This window comes from Salmo salar, chromosome ssa03, assembly GCF_905237065.1.
Source record: "Salmo salar chromosome ssa03, Ssal_v3.1, whole genome shotgun sequence".
NCBI lineage: Eukaryota > Metazoa > Chordata > Actinopteri > Salmoniformes > Salmonidae > Salmo > Salmo salar.
Genome location: NC_059444.1, coordinates 573,770 through 596,538, shown reverse-complemented (window position 1 = coordinate 596,538; position 22,769 = coordinate 573,770). Strand labels below are relative to the sequence as shown.

Here is a 22,769-nt window from a genome sequence, read left to right as displayed (position 1 = left end):
AGGAGACACTGTGGCCCCATCCGACGATACCCCCGGCCCTGTCCGGGGGTATCGTCGGAATTATCCAATATAAAATGATCCAATATAAATGATCCAATATAAATGATCCAATATAAATGATCCAATATAAAATGATCCAATATAAATGATCCAATATAAATGATCCAATATAAATGATCCAATATAAAAAACACAATTTCTAAATTTGCTACATAAGACCGAATCCAGGTGGTGAGTCACAAATGACTCAAATTGAGTAACAATGTGAAGAGAGTGGTAGAGGAAGATGGGTACAGGGTGAGGGATCCTGATAGGATGAGTAGGCAGAGACCAATAGAGTGGGATAGGAATAATATGTGCTTCAGTAAAGTGGGTTTCTTAGTATTCATAGTTGTTAACTGCTGAAATAGAATGTAGGTCACAGAAATAGAGGTTGTGGTGGCAGCTGTAGAGAAATACTTGGTATTGCAAGGTTTTACTGCAGAATATTTTAAATAGTGAAATGTGGAGAGTTTCATGAGGGCTAATAGTTGGCAGGGTCATTTTCCTTTTTCCCAATTTTGTATTACCGGACGTTCATGTCGGTAGGCTGTGACTGGCTCCACACTCCAATACATTAGGTGGCAGTGTATGCGCCTAAAAGTTGGCTACGATCCGCCAACCCAATCCCAAAGAAGAAGGTGTGGTTTACCATTTTTGACATTTACATTTTAGTCATTTAGCAGACAGAGCGACTTACAGTAGTGATCGAGAGTACTGCTTTATTGTGTTACCGGCGCTTTTCTATTACCGATCAATATGGATAGGCGAAAGCGTTCCAGAGAAGATTTACCGACCGCTGACAGTGACCATTTCAAAACCCCGGAGCAGAGCGTTTATACCGGGTTGTCGCGGGACGGGGACTTAAGGCAGTGGGATGTCGAGGACACTTGCAGATACCTGCGTCAGGAAGGTCTCGGGGCATGGGAGGAGAAATTCACAGGTTCGATTGTTGTGATCACTGTTTTGCATGTCTTCTCTAACTAGCTACATACACATGATATTTGACAGATCACTGTTTTGCATGTCTTCTCTAACTAGCTACATACACATGATATTTGACAGAACACTGTTTTGCATGTCTTCTCTAACTAGCTACATACACATGATATTTGACAGATCACTGTTTTGCATGTCTTCTCTAACTAGCTACATACACATGATATTTGACAGATCACTGTTTTGCATGTCTTCTCTAACTAGCTACATACACATGATATTTGACAGATCACTGTTTTGCATGCTAAAATCAAATCAAATTGAAAAAAAAACAGTGAAATGCTGAATACAACAGGTGTAGTAGACCTCACAGTGAAATGCTGAATACAACAGGTGTAGTAGACCTCACAGTGAAATGCTGAATACAACAGGTGTAGTAGACCTCACAGTGAAATGCTGAATACAACAGGTGTAGTAGACCTTACAGTGAAATGCTGAATACAACAGGTGTAGTAGACCTTACAGTGAAATGCTGAATACAACAGGTGTAGTAGACCTTACAGTGAAATGCTGAATACAACAGGTGTAGTAGACCTTACAGTGAAATGCTGAATACAACAGGTGTAGTAGACCTTACAGTGAAATGCTGAATACAACAGGTGTAGTAGACCTTACAGTGAAATGCTGAATACAACAGGTGTAGTAGACCTTACAGTGAAATGCTGAATACAACAGGTGTAGTAGACCTTACAGTGAAATGCTGAATACAACAGGTGTAGTAGACCTTACAGTGAAATGCTGAATACAACAGGTGTAGTAGACCTCACAGTGAAATGCTGAATACAACAGGTGTAGTAGACCTTACAGTGAAATGCTGATTACAACAGGTGTAGTAGACCTCATAGTGAAATGCTGAATACAACAGGTGTAGTAGACCTCACAGTGAAATGCTGAATACAACAGGTGTAGTAGACCTCACAGTGAAATGCTGAATACAACAGGTGTAGTAGACCTTACAGTGAAATGCTGAATACAACAGGTGTAGTAGACCTCACAGTGAAATGCTGAATACAACAGGTGTAGTAGACCTCATAGTGAAATGCTGAATACAACAGGTGTAGTAGACCTCACAGTGAAATGCTTACATACGAGCCCCTAACCGACAATGCGGTTTAAAAAAATACGGATAAGAATAAGAGATAAAAGTAATAAAGAGGAGCAGTAAAAAAATAACAGTACCGGTTAGTTGAGGTAGTATGTACATGTAGGTAGAGTTAATTAAAAGTGACTATGCATAGATGACAACAGAGAGTAGCAGTGGTGTGGAGAGGGGAGGGGGGGGCAATGCAAATAGTCTGGGTAGCCATTTGATTAGATGTTCAGGAGTCTTATGTCTTGGGGGTAGAAGCAGTTTAGAAGCCTCTTGGACCTAGACTTGGCGCTCCGGTACCATGTGGTTGCAGAGAGAACAGTCTATGACTTGAGTGGCTGGAGTCTTTGACCATTTTTAGGGCCTTCCTCTGACACCGCCTGGTATAGAGGTCCTAGATGGCAGGAAGCTTGGCCCCAGTGATGTACTGGGCCGTTCGCACTACCCTAAAGACTAATTTACATTGTCCTTTGAACTATAGTACCCTAGCTAGGCCAACTACAGTTGAAGTCGGAAGTTGACATACACTTAGATTGGAGTCATTAAAACTCGTTTTTCAACCACTCCACAAATTTCTTGTTAACAATCTATAGTTTTGGCAAGTCGGTTAGGACATCTACCTTGTGCATGACACAAGTAATTTTCCCAACAATTGTTAACAGACAGATTATTTCACTTATATTTCACTGTATCACAATTCCAGTGGGTCAGAAGTTTACATACACTAAGTTGACTGTGCCTTTAAACAGCTTGGAAAATTCCAGAAAATGATGTCATGGCTTTAGAAGCTTCTGATAGGCTAATTGACATCATTTGACTCAATTGGAGGTGTACTTGTGGATGTATTTCAATGCCTACCTTCAAACTCAGCGCCTCTTTGCTTGACATCATGGGAAAAATCAAAAGAAATCAGCCAAGACCTCAGAAAAAAATTGTTGACCTCCACAAGTCTGGTTCATCCTTGGGAGCAATTTCCAAACGCCTGAAGGTACCACCTGTGCAAACAATAGTACGCAAGTATAAACACCATGGGATCACGCAGCCATCATACCGCTCAGGAAGGAGACGCGTTCTGTCTCCTAGAGATGAATGTACTCTGGTGCGAAAAAAGTGCAAATCAATCCCAGAACAACAGCAAAGGACCTTGTGAAGATGCTGGGGGAAACGACATAACCTGAAAGGCCGCTTAGCAAGGAAGAAGCCACTGCTCCAAAATCGCCATAAAAAAAGCCAGACTACAGTTTGCAACTGCACATGGGGACAAAGATCATACTTTTTGGAGAAATGTCCTCTGGTCTGATGAAACAAAAATAGAACTGTTTGGTCATAATGAGCATCGTTATGTTTGGAGGAAAAAGGGGGAGGCTTGCAAGCCGAAGAACACCATCCCAACCGTGAAGCACGGGGGTGGCAGCATCATTTTGTGGGGGGTGCTTTGCTGCAGGAGGGACTGGTGCACTTCACAAAATAGATGGCGTCATGAGGTAGGAAAATGTGGATGTATTGAAGCAACATCTCAAGACATCAGTCAGGAAGTTAAAGCTTGGTCGCAAATTGGTCTTCCAAATGGACAATGATCCAAAGAATACTTCCAAAGTTGTGGCAGAAAGGCTTAAGGACAACAAATTCAAGATATTGGAGTGGCCATCACAAAGCCCTGACCTCATTCCTAATTAACATTTGTTGGCAGAACTGAAAAGGCGTGTGCAAGCAAGGAGGCCTACAAACCTGACTCAGTTACACCAGCTCTGTCAGGAATGGGCCAAAATTCACCCAACGTATTGTGGGAAGCTTGTGGAAGGCTACCTGAAACGTTTGACCCAAGTTAAACAATTTACAGGCAATGCTACCAAATACTAATTGAGTTTATGTAAACTTCTGACCTTCTGGGAATGTGATGAAAGAAAAAAAGCTGAAATAAATCATTCTCTCTACTATTATTCTGACATTTTACATTCTTTAAATAAAGTGGTGATCCTAACTGAATTTTTACTAGGATTAAATGGCAGGAATGGTGAAAAACTGAGTTTAAATGTATTTGGCTAAGGTGTATGTAAACTTCCGACTTCAACTGTACGTATTGTATATAGTTTTTGGTGGTGTGGTTTTTATACAAGCCCCTGAGCTTCTAACTACACCTGCACACCGTTTATTTATTCATTTTTATCTGTATTGTTGTTTTCTTTGGTGCAAAAACATTTAACTACACAGTAACAAATCCATCACCTCCAGTATACTACTGGTCTGAACATTAACATGCATCGCTTGCGGTACGGTTTTGGAAGCATAGCAGGGAGAAATAATTGTTTAAAAAAAAAAGGGTTGTGGATAGGGTTCCCACACGGCCATATTTCGTATACATGTGGGTTAACCCTAACCCGTATACATGTGGGTTAACCCTAACCCGTATACATGTGGGTTAACCCTAACCCGTATACATGTGGGTTAACCCTAACCCGTATACATGTGGGTTAACCCTAACCCGTATACATGTGGGTTAACCCTAACCCGTATACATGTGGGTTAACCCTAACCCGTATACATGTGGGTTAACCCTAACCCGTATACATGTGGGTTAACCCTAACCCGTATACATGTGGGATAACCCTAACCCGTATACATGTGGGATAACTCTAACCCGTATACATGTGGGATAACCCTAACCCGTATACATGTGGGATAACCCTAACCCGTATACATGTGGGATAACCCGTATACATGTGGGTTAACCCGTATACATGTGGGCTAACCCGTATACATGTGGGTTAACCCGTATACATGTGGGTTAACCCTAACCCATATACATGTGGGTTAACCCTAACCCATATACATGTGGGATAACCCTAACCCATATACATGTGGGATAACCCTAACCCATATACATGTGGGATAACCCTAACCCATATACATGTGGGATAACCCTAACCCATATACATGTGGGATAACCCTAACCCATATACATGTGGGATAACCCTAACCCATATACATGTGGGATAACCCTAACCCATATACATGTGGGTTAACCCATATACATGTGGGTTAACCCTAACCCATATACATGTGGGTTAACCCTAACCCATATACATGTGCACATTTGGGGAACTGATAGTATTTCTGATTTGCTTATCGCACCACCACCTGTGGAGCTTCTCAAAGTAATGTTTTCTTCACCTCAAATAGCAAGCAAACAAACGTCTGTTTTTACATCCATTGAGAATTACAATAGTTCCTCAATGTATTTTAAAAATCTTTCCAGCTCTCTTCCTTTCATTATAAAATATGCCTACCAGATTACTTCTTATCAGTGCTTGACTTGGACTGAAATAGGTTCTGGTACTCATTTTGGGTGCTGGGACTGTTTATATTGAGGTGCAGGAGCTCCACTATACTTTTGAGCTGATATTCTATAAGAGGAAGAGGAGCTCAAGCAATAGAACATTTGAGGTGCCGGTACTCAGCTCTGGGGAGCTCCTGTGTCTTTCCTCTTTCTCCATTCACCCAGTTAGTCAGACTCCAGGCACCAACCACACCAGGAATTCTCTTCAGGTATTAAATCTGAACATCTGTCGTCACCCCTGAGATGACTCCTTTGACGGGCTCTCTACTCCGAAGTTCAAAGTACAAAACTTTTGTTGTCCGGATTATTTTATTAAGGCCCACTGCAATGAATCAAAATAAGACCACTCTTGGTCACTCTGACAGTCTTGACTTTTCCCAGCACACACTTCACTATTTTCAACACCTCAAGTGGGTTTCCCAAATACTGTATGCATCCTTACTCAACAAACGCATCCCAACAGGAAGCGATTCGTTACCATTCATAGACGTATCCTTCACTCCAATTTTTGACAATTTCTTTTTTTGTTCCAGTTTGACACTACTGTTGTCCATTCAGAACATTAATCTTCATCAACCTTTGCTCGACGTGCTGCTTGATTCAAACTCAGCATTCACTTCCACCATTTTCCCCATCAGCCATCAGACTACAACAGAATAGTCTACCTGTGCTAATTAGCTAGCTGTGTCTCGAAACACCTGTGTGTAACCGGAAGACGGACACCACAAACATCTTGTTACTGAAAAATACTGCTGCAACTCTGTTAAACAGTGTCCAGTAAGTCTGTATTAAACAGTGTCCAGTAAGTCTGTATTAAACAGTGTACAGTAAGTCTGTGTTAAACAGTGTCCAGTAAGTCTGTGTTAAACAGTGTCCAGTAAGTCTGTATTAAACAGTGTCCAGTAGGTCTGTATTAAACAGTGTCCAGTAAGTCTGTATTAAACAGTGTCCAGTAAGTCTGTATTAAACAGTGTCCAGTAGGTCTGTATTAAACAGTGTCCAGTAGGTCTGTATTAAACAGTGTCCAGTAGGTCTGTATTAAACAGTGTCCAGTAAGTCTGTATTAAACAGTGTCCAGTAACTCTGTATTTTGATGTGATATGAAAGTACTGCCTGCTGCAACTCTGTTAAAACAGTGTACAGTAAGTCTGTATTTTTCAGTTGTGAAATTATTTTGATGTGATTTATGTTTCTAGAACCGTATCGCAATCGAGAATCGATTTACGTTTAGATGGAGTATTTGGCTGTTTTGGGTTCCAGAGCCAATTCAACCTTTTAAACTGAACATATAAGGTCCTTGGACTATAAGCAGGGTGGGAAATTAACACCAGCCACCAGCTAAATGTTAGTACATTTTGGCATTGGCAGGTAGAAGGTCTAATATTTCCATCCACATTGGCAGGTGGTCACACAGCGCATTTCTGAGAATATTTTTGGGATCCAAAGCCCATTGTGTGTGTGTGTGTGTGTGTGTGTGTGTGTGTCAGCTCTGTAAGAGAATATTTTCAACATTACGGTGGTGAAAATGGGGTGGGGTGCAGCATAGGTTCAAACAAGAGAGTGAAATATGGAGACCTTGCCGGCTGGAACACACACTGATATCCACTACTGTCTGTCTCGATCTGTTGCGCTCTTTTCTTTGAAATCACTTTCAATCAATTTCACAACCATTCAGTAAGTGTTTTAACATTACAAAACATGTGCATGCATTTTCTGTGATTTCTTTATGAATTTTGCCCCCCAAAATGTGTCTGGTAAAATTTGGGCATCCACCAGCCACTACTGTTGGTAGACCAAAAAGTACATTTCCCACCCCGACCATAAGGCTTCTTTAATCCATTATTGGGCTAAGTAACCACCCATCCATCCCCCATCACAATCTACCCTCCTTACTTTCTCTATGGTATCTGTTAGTGCCCAGCATCAAGGTTGTTCCAGCCAAATAACTGAATTCATCTGATGAAGAAGAAGGTTGGTAGACTTGCACACAGGAAAGATGATCTGTCCTTTTTGTTTGGTTTTCCCCCACACAGAGCAACAGATAACAGGAGTGGGGTTACGATACCTCACAGAGACACATCTGGAGAATATGGGCATAAGGTATGTGTGGTGTGGTTTCAGTATGGGGTGGGGTCATTTCCGTGTTCCAATCTAATGTGCACCTTCTAATTTTGGTTGATTTGTTGTGACATATTTCTCTTAGTCAATTTCTTGAGGATTGTGATGTTCTGATTTTGGTGTCATGATTATGAACTGACTCTCTCTCTCTCTCCTCAGGCCTCTTGGCACACGGCTGCAGATTCTGCACTGCCTGAAGAAGCTGTGGCAGATTGCAGCAGAGGCCAAGGTAACACAATAGAGGTTTTAGAGGCCCTCTTGGCTGCAGAGACCAAGGTAACACAATAGAGGTTTTAGAGGCCCTCTTGGCTGCAGAGGCCAAGGTAACACAATAGAGGTTTTAGAGGCCCTCTTGGCTGCAGAGGCCAAGGTAACACAATAGAGGTTTTAGAGGCCCACTTGGCTGCAGAGCCCAAGGTAACACAATAGAGGTTTTAGAGGCCCTCTTGGCTGCAGAGCCCAAGGTAACACAATAGAGGTTTTAGAGGACCTCTTGGCTGCAGAGACCAAGGTAACACAATAGAGGTTTTAGAGGCCCTCTTGGCTGCAGAGCCCAAGGTAACACAATAGAGGTTTTAGAGGCCCTCTTGGCTGCAGAGCCCAAGGTAACACAATAGAGGTTTTAGAGGCCCTCTTGGCTGCAGAGCCCAAGGTAACACAATAGAGGTTTTAGAGGCCCTCTTGGCTGCAGAGACCAAGGTAACACAATAGAGGTTTTAGAGGCCCTCTTGGCTGCAGAGCCCAAGGTAACACAATAGAGGTTTTAGAGGCCCTCTTGGCTGCAGAGCCCAAGGTAACACAATAGAGGTTTTAGAGGCCCTCTTGGCTGCAGAGCACAGGGGACACAATAGAGGATTTAGAGGCCCTTTTGGCTGCAGAGCCCAAGTGTTGCTCTTTTAATCTGAATTTTCTGAAATTCTACACATTTTACTATGGGTCAGAAATACCATTTTAAAGTTTAAAGCTAGTTTCCTGCTGTTCTACATATTTGTCATTGTGCTGAGAGAAAAGTTGCAGTTTCAAAGTTAATATCCTGCAATTCTACACACTTTGCCATGGGGCTGAGTTAACATTATGCCTTGTTCTTATGCTATCTGAGTGACTCAAACATTATAACAAAATACATGGAGGCCCCAACATTTCAGATTCTCCCTGATTTGTCTATTTTTTATTTTGGTGATTGTTAGTTCTTAAATATGATCTTATTAAAAAACAATATTGCTCCACTGTCTTTTCTACATACTTTATATCTGGTTTTAGTCATTTAAGTTTACACTGAAAACGTTTGACCATCCTGAAAATGATTAGCAAAAGGGGAAACATTGACTTTGAGCCCACATAGAGAGACTGACGGACAGGGAGAGAGAGAGAATAATCCATGGGAGAGAAAATCACCTCAACCACATTGTACTTCATTTAATTTATTTATTTATTATGGTGAAAGAAGTAAAACACCCTGAGTAATAGCTGTTTTTCTATTCCATCATGTTCTCTATTCCCTGTTTTATAATGTTTTTCAATTCTATTGCAAGTGTAATGACCCTACTCTACCCACGGCCACATAACTAGAGATGCACCCTTTTCTATTCCAGAGAGGGAACAATAGAGGAATAGTAGTATCAGCACTAAGATGTATTATTGTCTCCTGTAGGTGTTTAATGACCCCATCCATGGACATATAGAGATGCATCCTCTGTTGGTCTGTATCATCGACACCCCTCAGTTCCAGAGGCTCCGCCACATTAAGCAGCTGGGAGGAACATACTTCGTCTTCCCTGGAGCCTCCCACAACCGCTTCGAACACTCCATAGGGTATGTAGGAGTGTGTGAGTATGCACTAGCGTAGAGTACAAGTGTGGGTGCCTGAACACTCCATAGGGTATGTAGGAGTGTGTGTAAGTTTGCACTAGCATAGAGTACAAGTGTGGGTGCCTGAGCACTTCATAGTTTAAAGGTGTGTGGGCTTGACCTATAGAGGGTGTGTACACCTTTTTAAATCCATGATGCAGAGTGTAATGCGCAAATTGGGATTTAGTCTATGTGGTTTTAGAGGCGCTACCCTGCATTCAAAGTGTTTGTGTGGTGTCAGGAAAATAACCTCACACTCAACGTCAGCAAAACAAAGGAGATGATCGTGGACTTGAGGGAGCACCCCCCTATCCACATCGACGGGACAGTAGTGGAGAAGGTGTAAAGTTTTAAGTTCCTCGGCGTACACATCACGGACAAACTGAAATGGTCCACCCACACAGACAGCGTGGTGAAGAAGGCGCAATATTCAACCTCAGGAGGCTGAAGAAATTTGTCTTGTCATTGATTTGAACAGGCACAACAGAAAAATCCTTTTCAGCCTCTTCCTTAAGCTCTCAGTTCCCAGTGGTTACCTAGCAGGTTTCATGAGTTGGAAAATGGTTGTTATGGTTGTTGTGGTTGTGTGTTTCAGGGTGGGTTACCTGGCAGGTCTGCTGGTCCAGGAGTTGAATGAGAGACAACCAGAGCTCTTCATCTCCCATAGAGACATATTGTGTGTCCAGATCGCCGGTCTCTGTCACGACCTGGGTGAGTCTCACACACACACACACACACACACACACACACACACACACACATATATATATATATATATATATATATATATATATATATATATACACACTTTTTTCAATCTTACTGTCTCATAAATGTGATATCTCTCACTCTCCAGGTCATGGTCCTTTCTCCCATATGTTTGATGGGATGTTCATCCCTAAAGTGCGTCCAGAATCTAAGTGGAAGGTAAGACCTTTCTTTCCTCATTCTGTTTCTTTTTCGCTCTCCATGTCTGATGTTTGTGTCTATATCTTCCTGTGTTTGCTCAAAAATGTGCAGGTCACCTGTATTTGTGTGTACGCTCACCTTGTGTGTGTTGCAGCACGAGGAGGCGTCCCTGGCAATGTTTGACCACCTGGTGCGTGAGAACGCCTTAGAGCCGGTGATGAAGGAGCATGGCCTGGTCCTTCCTGATGACCTGGTCTTCATCAAGGAGCAGATTGCTGGACCACAGAACACTGTCCTTCTCAGCCAGGGAGTAAATCAGCCAGCCAGTGAGCCGGTTAGTCAATCAATCAATTTAAGAATCATGTAGGCGTGGGTTCGTTTCCCCACTTCTGACACCGATGGTAACAGAGACCGCCCGAGCGGTAGAAGTTTCGGTGAAGAGGCCCAAAGATGACGATAACAAAACAGAAAATATAAATTGGGGGTAAACTGAATAAATCAAATCATAGTAGAGCTCTCAAATGAAACCAGACCTCAATCAACGCCTGAAATCCGGCAGCATGCCATTCTGACCCTTGTTGCCTCCTCACTGAAACCTTCACCGCTGGGGCGGTAAACGTTACAATCATCTATCAGCATCAATCAGTCAACAAACATCAATCAATATTACTTCATGAATATGATTTATTTATGCTTTCTAGCAGTTAATTGTCTACGGGTTGAATTTAATTTGGAGTTTCATGCTCGGTTCTCACAGGATTCTGAGTCTGTTCTTTTTCTCTTCACAGTGGCCATATAAGGGCCGACCAGAGAAGAAGTCCTTCCTCTATGAGATTGTGGCCAACAAAAGGAACGGCATCGACGTGGACAAGTGGGACTACTTCGCCAGGTGAGTCCCCCAGTTGGAGTTTATCCCTTTTAGAAACTATGATCATTTCTGGAGTAAGCTATATTAGAGATGTAACAATACATAGGACCATTGGAGTATATTAGGAAAATAGTGCACTATGGGCAACTTTTCTTAAATTATCTTCAGGGCCTAAAATGAACAACTGCCAAATGCGGGTAGATTTTGGCATTGGCAGGTAAGATGTCTATTTCACCAGCCATGTTGGTGGGTGGTCAGGGCTCCACAGTGCGAGCATTTCACTCGCATTTGTGAATAAAAAGTATGATCACATTTACAGTGAGGGGAAAAAGTATTTGATCCCCTGCTGAATTTGTACGTTTGCCCACTGACAAAGAAAGGATCAATCTATAATTTTAATGGTAGGTTTATTTGAACAGTGAGAGACAGAATAACAACAAAAAAATCCAGAAAAATGCATGTCAAAATGTTATAAATTGATTGGCATTTTAATGAGGGAAATAAGTATTTGACCCCCTCTCAATCAGAAAGATTTCTGTCTCCCAGGTGTCTTTTATACAGGTAACAAGCTGAGATTAGGAGCACACTCTTAAAGGGAGTGCTCCTCAGCTTGTTACCTGTATAAAAGACACCTGTCCACAGAAGCAATCAATCAATCAGATTCCAAACTCTCCACCATGGCCAAGACCAAAGAGCTCTCCAAGGATGTCAGGGACAAGATTGTAGACCTACACAAGGCTGGAATGGGCTACATGACCATCGCCAAGCAGCTTGGTGAGAAGGTGACAACAGTTGGTGTGATTATTCGCAAATGGAAGAAACACAAAAGAACTGTCAATCTCCCTCGGCCTGGGGCTCCATGCAAGATCTCACCTCGTGGAGTTGCAATGATCATGAGAACGGTGAGGAATCAGCTCAGAACTACACGGGAGGATCTTTTCAATGATTTCAAGGCAGCTGGGACTATAGTCACCAAGAAAACAATTGGTAACACACTACGCCGTGAAGGACTGAAATCCTGCAGCGCCCGCACGGTCCCCCTGCTCAAGAAAGCACATATACATGCCCGTCTGAAGTTTGCCAATGAATATCTGAATGACTCAGAGGACAACTGGTGAAAGTGTTGTGGTCAGATGAGACCAAAATGGAGCTCTTTGGCATCAACTCAACTCGCCATGTTTGGAGGAGGAGGAATGCTGCCTATGACCCCAAGAACACCATCCCCACCGTCAAACATGGAGGTGGAAACATTATGCTTTGGGAGTGTTTTTCTGCTAAGGGACAGGACAACTTCACCGCATCAAAGGGACGATGGACGGGGCCATGTACCGTCAAATCTTGGGTGAGAACCTCCTTCCCTCAGCCAGGGCATTGAAAATGGGTCGTGGATGGGTATTCCAGCATGACAATGACCCAAAACACACGGCCAAGGCAACAAAGGAGTGGCTCAAGAAGAAGCACATTAAGGTCCTGGAGTGGCCTAGCCAGTCTCCAGACCTTAATCCAATAGAAAATCTGTGGAGGAGCTGAAGGTTCGAGTTGCCAAACGTCAGCCTCGAAACCTTAATGACTTGGAGAAGATCTGCAAAGAGGAGTGGGACAAAATCCCTCCTGAGATGTGTGCAAACCTGGTGACCAACTACAAGAAACATCTGACCTCTGTGATTGCCAAAAAGGGTTTTGCCACCAAGTACTAAGTCATGTTTTGCAGAGGGGGTCAAATACTTATTTCCCTCATTAAAATGCTAATCAATTTATAACATTTTTGACATGTGTTTTTCTGGATTTTTTTGTTGTTGCTATTCTGTCTCACATATGATTTGGAACAGTATTTGCAAATGTACACAGCTTGTCCTTCTACATTAGCTGCAGTGAAATGTCTCCACACATCAGATAGTGCCTGTGGCCTTTTCCTGTGAAGATTAGAAAAACATGAGTAAAAGAACAACAAATACAATTCCATATACAGATAAATAATTAAGTAGTTAGATTAAACAACTCATTTGTCAGATAAATGTTTTAAAATGAAACATGTATGAAAACAGCTGAATTAACAGGCTCAAGCTAAAACCCACATAGTAGCAATAACTAGCAGAAATTGTTAACAAGTTAGAAATGATTTAAACACACTTTGATGTAGGCTACTATTTACTAGTTAACCAAAAATAATCTGTCATAAAATATATTCACCCCACCCAGTATTGTAATCAAAACTTACCAGAAAGCATGTAGTCCTTGGCTCAGACAGTGTAGTAGTGTGGGCTCAATAGCATCTCATTAGAGTACCAGATCTTGAGAATCAGCTGTACATGTGATGGAAGAATGCACTGTGCATGCAGAGGGTTGCAATTCCATTGAATTGGGGATAGTTTAACCAAAATATGCCACAAGACCTAGAATTGCCTAATGTGTATCCCATAAAAAAGGTTCACTGTTATAAAATAACTTTTTTTTAATGAATTTAAGCAAAATTCCCGGGCTTAACTTCCCATGGAAAAATTCCGGGAAAGTTTCCGACCCTTTGCAACCCTAGTCTCGAGGAAATGCATAAACATTTACATTTTGTTTAGTGAGATCTTTTTTTTTACATAAATGACAACAAGAACATTGAAATTATTATTTATTTTTATTTTTAAACAACATTTTAACATAATGGATACATCAAAAACAGTTTGACAGGTAAAGGAAAACCCAGACAAAACCAACAGAGACTCCCTCACTTTCTCACCCCACAGGGACTGCTTCCACCTGGGTATCCAAAATAACTTTGACTACCGTCGCTTTCTCAAGTTTGCCCGTGTGTGTGAGGTGGACGGGAAGAAGCACATCTGCACCCGAGACAAGGTAAATGCTTCAGCTTGGCCCTCGATTACACCTCCCATTCATTCCCTTCATTTATGTTTTCCTTCAACTTTTCATTATTGGTAAAGTAGTTAGGGATTAACCTAGTTTAGTGGTGATATCCATGTGTGTTGTCCACATACAGGAAGTGGGTAATCTGTATGACATGTTCCACACACGCAACTGCCTGCATAGAAGAGCCTACCAGCACAAGGTGGGCAACATCATAGAGACAATGTAAGTACTCTCACCTCAGCAGGTGTTTTAATATAGGTAACTGCCAAAATAGAGTAAACACCAACACAGTATCTTAATAGGCTGTTGGGCCACTACGAGCCAGAACAGCTTCAATGCACCTCGGCATAGTTTCTAAGTGTCTGGAAGTCAATTGGAGGGATGCGACACCATTCTTCCACAATAAATTCTATCATTTGTTGTTTTGTTGATTGTGGTGGAATATCCCATAAGTGTTCAATTGGGTTGAGATCTGGTGACTGAGACAGCCATGGCATATGGTTTACATCATGTTCATGCTCATCAAACCATTCAGTGACCACTCATGCCCTGTGTGTGGGGGTATTTGTATCTTGTATTTATTATGGATCCAAGGCGGCGGCTACTCTTCCTGGGGTCTGGCAAAATGAAGGCAGTTATACAATTTTAAAAACATTACAATACATTCGTTACAGAATTCACACCGAGTGTTCAGGCCTTTACTCCACTACTACACATCTACAACACACTGAGTGTTCAGGCCTTTACTCCACTACTACACATCTACAACACACTGAGTGTTCAGGCCTTTACTCCACTACTACACATCTACAACACACTGAGTGTTCAGGCCTTTACTCCACTACTACACATCTACAACGAAAAATCAGTGTTATCTTGTGTATGTGCCTATGTTTGTTACTTCACACTCCCCGCTGTTCCATAAGGTGTGTTTTTATCAGCTGTTTAAATCTGATTCTCCTGCTGCATCAGTTACCTGATGTGGAATAGAGTTCCATGTAGTCATGGCTCTATGTAGTACTGTGCTCCTCCCATAGTCTGTTCTGGACTTGGGCACTGTGAAGAGACCTCTGGTGGCATGTCTTGTGGGGTATGGATGGGTGTCTGAGCTGTGTGCCAGTAGTTTAAACAGACCTCTGGTGGCATGTCTTGTGGGGTATGTATGGGTGTCTGAGCTGTGTGCCAGTAGTTTAAACAGACCTCTGGTGGCATGTCTTGTGGGGTATGTATGGGTGTCTGAGCTGTGTGCCAGTAGTTTAAACAGACCTCTGGTGGGGTATGTATGGGTGTCTGAGCTGTGTGCCAGTAGTTTAGACAGACCTCTGGTGGCATGTCTTGTGGGGTATGTATGGGTGTCTGAGCTGTGTGCCAGCAGTTTAGACAGACAGCTCGGTGCATTCAACATGTCAATACTTCTCGGTACCTTCAGCTTGTCAACACCTCTTACAAAAACAAGTAATTAGGAAGTCAATCTCTCTTCCATGAGATTGACATGCATATTATTAATTTTAGCTCTCTGTGTACATCCAAGGGCCAGCCGTGCTGCCCTGTTCTGAGCCAACTGCAATTTTCCCAAGTCCCTCTTTGTGGCACCTGACCACACGACTGAACAGTAGTCCAGGTGCGACAAAACCAGGGGAAGAAAATGTCTCAGGTTTTTGCCTGCCAAATGAGTTCTGTTATACTCACAGACACCATTCAAACAGTTTTAGAAACTTTAGGGTGTTTTCTATCCATATATAATAAGTATATGCATATTCTAGTTACTGGGTAGGATTAGTAACCAGATTAAATCGGGTACGTTTTTTTATCCAGCCGTGAAAATACTGCCCCCTAGCCCCAACAGGTTAACAGCATGCCACTGCCTTTACTCAAAGCCTAACCCTAACCCTTTACTCAAAGCCAGTGACATGTCATTAGTAAAGATCGAAAAAACAGCTGCCCTGGGGAATTCCTGCTTCTACCTGGATTATGTTGGAGAGGCTTCCATTAAAGAACCCCCTCTGTGTTCTGTTAGACAGGTAACTCTTTATCCACATTATAGCAGGGGGTGTAAAGCCATTATAGCAGGGGGTGTAAAGCCATAACACATACGTTTTTCCATCAGCAGACTATGATCGATAATGTCAAAATCTGCACTGAAGTCTCACAACACAATCATTTCCTCATCAATTTCTCTCAGCCAATCATCAGTCATTTGTGTAAGTGCTGTGCTTGTTGAGTGTCCCTATGAGCGTGCTGAAAGTCTGTCAATTTGTTTACTGTGAAATAGCATTGTATCTGGTCAAACACTATTTTTACAGAAGTTTACTAAGGGTTGGTAACAGGCTGATTGGTCGGCTATTTTAGCCAGTAAAGGGGGCTTTACTATTCTTAGGTAGCGGAATGACTTTAACTTCCCTCCAGGCCTAAGGGCACACACTTTCTAGTAGGGTCAAATTGAAGATGTGTCAACATCATCCCCTGTTATCCACAGTACTTCCATCCAAGTTGTCAGACCTCAGTGGCTTGTCATTGTTGATAGACAACAATAATTTGTTCACCTCTTCCACACTCACTTTAAGGAATTCAAAAGAATAATTATTGTTGTTTCATAATTTGTCAGATATACTTGGATGTGTAGTGTCAGCGTTTGTTGCTGGCATGTTATGCCTAAATTTGCTAATCTTGCCAATGGAAAAAAATCATTAATGTAGTTGGCAATATCAGTTGGTTGTGTGATGAATGAGCCATCTGTTTCAATGAATTATGGTGCTGAGTTTGCCTTTTTCCCAGAATTTAATTCAATGTGCTCCAAAGCTTTTTACTATCATTCTTTTATTTTATTTATCTTGGTTTCAAAGTGTGGTTTCTTCTAACCAAACCCTGAGAGACATGATATCTGGATCCATGTTAAACTAACCTCTAACCCAATCCTGAGAGACATGATATCTGGATCCATGTTAAACTAATCTCTAACCCAATCCTGAGAGACATGCTATCTGGATCCATGTTAAACTAACGTCTAACCCAATCCTGAGAGACATGATATCTGGATCCATGTTAAACTAACCTCTAACCCAATCCTGAGAGACATGATATCTGGATCCATGTTAAACTAACCTCTAACCCAATCCTGAGAGACATGATATCTGGATCCATGTTAAACTAACGTCTAACCTGAGAGACATGATATCTGGATCCATGTTAAACTAACCTCTAACTCAATCCTGAGAGACATGATATCTGGATCCATGTTAAACTAACCTCTAACCCAATCCTGAGAGACATGATATCTGGATCCATGTTAAACTAACCTCTAACCCAATCCTGAGAGACATGATATCTGGATCCATGTTAAACTAACCTCTAACCCAATCCTGAGAGACATGATATCTGGATCCATGTTAAACTAACCTCTAACCCAATCCTGAGAGACATGATATCTGGATCCATGTTAAACTAACCTCTAACCCAATCCTGAGAGACATGATATCTGGATCCATGTTAAACTAACCTCTAACCCAATCCTGAGAGACATGATATCTGGATCCATGTTAAACTAACCTCTAACCCAATCCTGAGAGACATGATATCTGGATCCATGTTAAACTAACCTCTAACCCAACCCTGAGAGACATGATATCTGGATCCATGTTAAACTAACCTCTAACCCAATCCTGAGAGACATGATATCTGGATCCATGTTAAACTAACCTCTAACCCAATCCTGAGAGACATGATATCTGGATCCATGTTAAACTAACCTCTAACCCAATCCTGAGAGACATGATATCCCTCCCAAGCTTCATTATGGACCCCTCATGTCTCCTTTGTAACTAATGTTCCTATACTCTGAGTATAACAATGTTCAACGTTTACCCCAGGATCCAAGAGTGTGCAAAGCTGTCATCAAGGCAAAGGGCGGCTACTTTGAAGAATCTCAAATATAAAATATATTTTGATTTGTTTAATATTTCTTAATTTTGATGTCTTCATTATCATTCTACAAAGTAGAAAACAAAGGGAAAAACCCTGGAATGAGTAGGTGTGTCCAAACTTTGGACTGGTACTGTATATCTGTTTTATTTCCTATCTTTTATACATTCATACAGGTTCTCAGAAATTTCGTTTTTTTTCTGCTGTATGTTATATGTTGAAAATGAGATGTTATATTGTCTTTTTTCAGGATCACAGAGGCCTTTATCAAGGCGGACCCCCACATCCAGATTCAAGGTTCAGGGGGAAAGATGTTCACCATCTCCACAGCAATAGACGACATGGAGGCCTACACTAAACTCACTGGTCCGTTCAACCCCATAGAAATATAAAGTGTACAATGGCTCTGGTCTGTTCTACTTACCCAGACAACCAGAGCTTTGAGAGTTTTATGCGTCAAGGCTGTCCAAACAGGCTGGGTTTGCCATACCTGTTTTTTTTGTGTGGTACATTCCTGTCCATACAATTACTGCTGGCTTTGGTTTGCATGATTACCTATCATCTTCCCACGCTCCTTATCACCTTGTCTCTCCCTCTCCCCTGTCTCTCTCCCTCTCTCCTCCCTTCCCCTGTAGACCATGTGATTGAGCAGATTCTGTACTCGTCGTCCTCTGAGCTGGCTGAGGCCAGAGAGATCCTCCAAAACATCACCTGCAGACGCCTCTACAAGTGTGTGGGAGAGACACAGGCTGAGAAGCGCGTGGAGGTTTCACAGGTGTGTGTGTGCGTGTGTTTGGAGAGAGGATATCCTTCCAGGGCTTACTAGCGGAGCTTTCTACGAGATTCATATTATGTGCCTCCAGGGGCGAAAATCTGATATCCACTTTGGAGGGGACAATTACATGAGATTTTCTCAAGAGCCATTCCTGAGGGGGACACCAAAAGTAGTGCTGTAACACATAGCCTACATTGTAATATGGTAAATGTATATTGAGGAACCAAAGAAATAAGGTGTTTGCCGTACTCCTAACTACCGGTACCCAAAACTACACAACTAATCACAACAGCAATACCATTGCCTTTAACAAATCTTAGTTCAGTCACCAGTTTAAGTTGAGAGTGGGGGTATCCATGGCATTTTCCAATTATGTTCCTATTTTACAAGTCAAACAAATTGAGAACCTTTCATAATGTTGCCAAACAAAGACTCAACAAACTTACCTGAGACTCCCTGTCTCTGCCAGTCTGTCCCTGCATATCTGTCCCCAACTCTGCTATCTGTGTGCCATCTGTTGCCTGCTCTGCCTAATGACATCATTGTGAAACATTTCCATTAGAATTTCATTTCTTTCTTATGAACATTTTATCAACTAGTCTGAGATATTAGGCTACTAGGGTTCTTACTTTGCGTTTTGGTGTATTGAAAAATACTCTGATGTCCGTCTTTTATTTTTCTGCCATTTTTCTACCTGGCTGGCTGGCTGGCTGGCTACACACACAGTGTGTAGGTTATTTACAGTAGGAGATGGGCTTCTATCATCTTCAATCATTCTATTTGGGCTTCGATCTAAAAGGTAGCTAGCAAATGTGAAACAGATTAAAATGACAAGAGTTGACAGCTGTATGAGTTCACCATTTACACAACATATGCTGCAACCTTTTGTAATTTTAATAGTTTGTTTCATATTGGCTGGCTTCCAACAATAGCTGAATTTGCAAAGCTAGCGAGCACCAATTCAGTTTCAGTGGTGTTTGCTATAATCTTTGCTACCCGGGTTAAATAAAGGTGAAATAAAATAAATAAATAAAAGTTCCCTTGCGACAATTTAGCTTTTGCAACGAGACCATTAAATATATTTAAGACAATGGTAGAAGAGAGTGTAGTTCTGTTCAGTTTGGACTTCAGTTTATCGCTAACCTTATCACAGGGACTTTGAAGCAGTAACTTACATCATCTGCATGCTGATTCCATCTTTGACGAGGCCACATAAATGGAATTGGTACTAGCTAGCTTAATAGTTAATATTTGCGCGCTAGCTCTGCATATTCAGCTAGTGTGTGTGCACGCGATTGACTGGATGAACCTCACGGCAGTTACGTGCATTGAGTGCCTTTCAGACAGTAGATACGACCTCTCTGTTACCTAGCAAGCTAAGGAACTGGCAATGGATCAAACCATTGTGAGGCAAAGGGCGGGGGTGTCGCAATCTTTTGAAACTTAAAAACGCGCTATTAAGTGTCTATAATCAGCACAATTGCTTTCATTGCGTATTATGAATATTATTTAAATGACATAGTTATGTTTCAGTGATATATTGGGGGGGACAAATCATATTTTTCCCAGGATGGGGGGGTCGTGATTTCCGCCCCTGTGTGCCTCTCATCCTCGTCTTCTCTTCCCCCAGGAAAAGCTCCTGGACTGGGCAGGCTGTGTGGCGAGGTCCAGGCCTCAGAATGACCTTCAAAATGTTACTCTGCAGCCAGGGGACTTTGTTGTCCATGTGAGTGTCCAGTCTTTTCACCTCAATCAGGGAACTGATTGAATACATTTTACCATACCATCCCCCCCGCCTTCTCTATAGGTAACCCTTTGTTACCAGTTGCTCTGTTGAAAATGGGTATCTCTTTGCATGTCCATCTCTCCTCCCTATCTTTCTCTCCATCAGATCATCAACATGGACTGGGGTATGAAGGAGAAGAACCCCATCAACAACATGCGTTTCTACTGTAAGAACGACCCAACCAAAGCTTACCAGATCAGCAAGGACCAGGTCACTACTTCAATGCACTTACGTATACCTATTTTAGAATTATCCAATAATCTTTGGAGCTTGGAAACATGATATAAGGCAATTGTTGTTCCTGTAGGTGTCCAAGCTGCTGCCAGAAAGGTTTGCTGAGCAGCTTATCAGGGTCTACTGTAAGAAGACTGATGAGAGGACCATGGAGGCAGCTAAGAAGAACTTTGTCCAGTGGTGTATGGATATGAACTTCTCCAAACCTCAGGTCAGGAGGCCTCGCTCTTTCCTTTATATATCATTTTACCTCAAGCTTTTAGCGTTTTTACATTGTGTGGGGAAGATGACAGTGCAAGGCCAAGCCAGCTAGCTATCACTATCTTACCTGCACCACACAGAGTATTTTCCCAATGTTTAAAATTTACACTGGTATCCCTGTGTGTTTGTGTTCACATTTGTTTAGGATGGAGATGTGATTGCACCAGAGCTCACCCCTCTTAAGGCAAGCTGGGCACACAACAATGACACTGAGGATAATGAGGGGAGGAAGAGGCTGGGCCACTGAGGATAATGAGGGGAGGAAGAGGCTGGGCCACTGAGGATAATGAGGGGAGGAAGAGGCTGGGCCACTGAGGATAATGAGGGGAGGAAGAGGCTGGGCTGCAATCAATGATGACCAGACTCTTTTAAGAGGAAGATGAGAAACAACAGAGAATCCTTCTGTTTACGGCAGTGGTTACCAATCATGGTCTTTGAGGGCCACAGGGTATGCAAGGTTTTGTTCCAACCCAGCACTAACACACTTGGTTCAGCTAATCTAGGTCATTAAGATGAACTGACTAGCTGAATCAGGTGTGTTCACGATGGGTTGGAACAAAAGCCTGCACACCCTGTTGCTCCCTAGGACCAGGGGTTGGTGACCACCACCTCAAGAAAATGTGAGTCAGGCTTTCGAAAGAAGTCACTTTACTCAGGGTTCTGTTCACTCTGATTCAGTTTTCCAGGGATTAGATCATGTAGTCTTTCTTTTATTTACTTTTGATGTTTTATTTCAAGCGTACATTTTAGGTTTGGTTATCTTAACGTTATGCTATTTCATGATAAGATAAGTGTAGGAGTATGTGAGTATACATACCTGTTCTCCCAGGCTATGCATGTTGACGTGCCACTATCACACATGGCTCTTTCAGATAGCCAAGCAACGACTTTTACATATTTATCCATCCTGGTGGAAGTTACTCTTTGGACAATCATGCTTTACCTTGTAATACTCCCAAAGCTGAATGGGAACTTATCCTTGGTGTTATATTGATCAACATGCAAACAAACAGGTAACCGTTGTTTGTGTTTCAGGGCATTGTCTTTCTTTTATGCATGGTTTCTACGCTGTTTTAGTTGTTATATACCCAGCTACCATAGTTAGCCTGGTCATGCATATCTACAGTATCTAGACTAAAGTAGGAGTTGGCTAAGCACATACAGATCAAAGATCAGGGTACAATGTAGCTTAATTATCTTCAGAAAAGCCACCACTTTAACTGACAAACAATGTTAAGTTATCATATTATCTTTGTTTTCATCCATGTACCCTACTGAGGCAAGCAGCTATCTGTCTAGTGTTTGGTATCATTTGGGAGTCTCGTTATCTTCATTTAAACAACATGAACACAATGTTTACCCTAAAGTCTGCCTCGATGAGCCCACAGCTGTTGATCAGACAGACATGTTTGTTGATTTAAGTTATGCACTTTGTTTTAAATAAATAATATAATTTTGAATGAAAGACTAATGAGGTGGAGAGTCTCACTTTTTGAAGGGTTTTGTAATACAGAATGTAACCGGCCACATCTGCGAAATACAACCCTCTTCTCTGCCTGGCTATCTGAGTTCTGTTTCCTTAGAACTTTGTGTAGAAGACAGCTCTAGCATCCTGAATCCTCAATTTAACCATTATAGGGGTGAACAGAAAACAAATCTCGGTTAACCCAGAACAAAAATCTTGCGTTATTTGATCAGCTGCGTGATTTAGTTCTGGGTCCATACCTATTA

The 22,769-nt window shown here is 41.9% G+C and overlaps 1 protein-coding gene across 4 annotated transcripts; it reads left to right on the top strand.

Moving 5' to 3' along the window:
- The first annotated feature begins 673 nt into the window (after positions 1-673).
- On the top strand, positions 674-22,509 carry LOC106591291 (deoxynucleoside triphosphate triphosphohydrolase SAMHD1). 4 transcript variants are annotated; one of them, XM_045714356.1, is made up of 18 exons: positions 674-982; positions 7,499-7,565; positions 7,743-7,812; positions 9,235-9,395; positions 10,027-10,142; positions 10,288-10,358; positions 10,495-10,674; positions 11,129-11,229; positions 13,944-14,052; positions 14,195-14,286; positions 18,233-18,348; positions 18,618-18,757; positions 20,388-20,483; positions 20,649-20,753; positions 20,851-20,988; positions 21,184-21,252; positions 21,287-21,340; positions 21,375-22,509. In XM_045714356.1, exons 1-17 carry the CDS (start codon positions 799-801, stop codon positions 21,317-21,319), a joined length of 1,848 nt encoding a protein of 615 aa, XP_045570312.1. In that variant the 5' UTR covers positions 674-798; the 3' UTR covers positions 21,320-21,340; positions 21,375-22,509. The 4 variants fall into 4 exon arrangements, 3 of the variants coding, with proteins under 3 accessions (XP_045570312.1, XP_045570311.1, XP_045570310.1); XR_006769029.1 differs by having other exon boundaries at positions 21,184-21,340; XM_045714355.1 differs by having other exon boundaries at positions 21,287-22,509.
- The last annotated feature ends 260 nt before the right edge of the window (positions 22,510-22,769 follow it).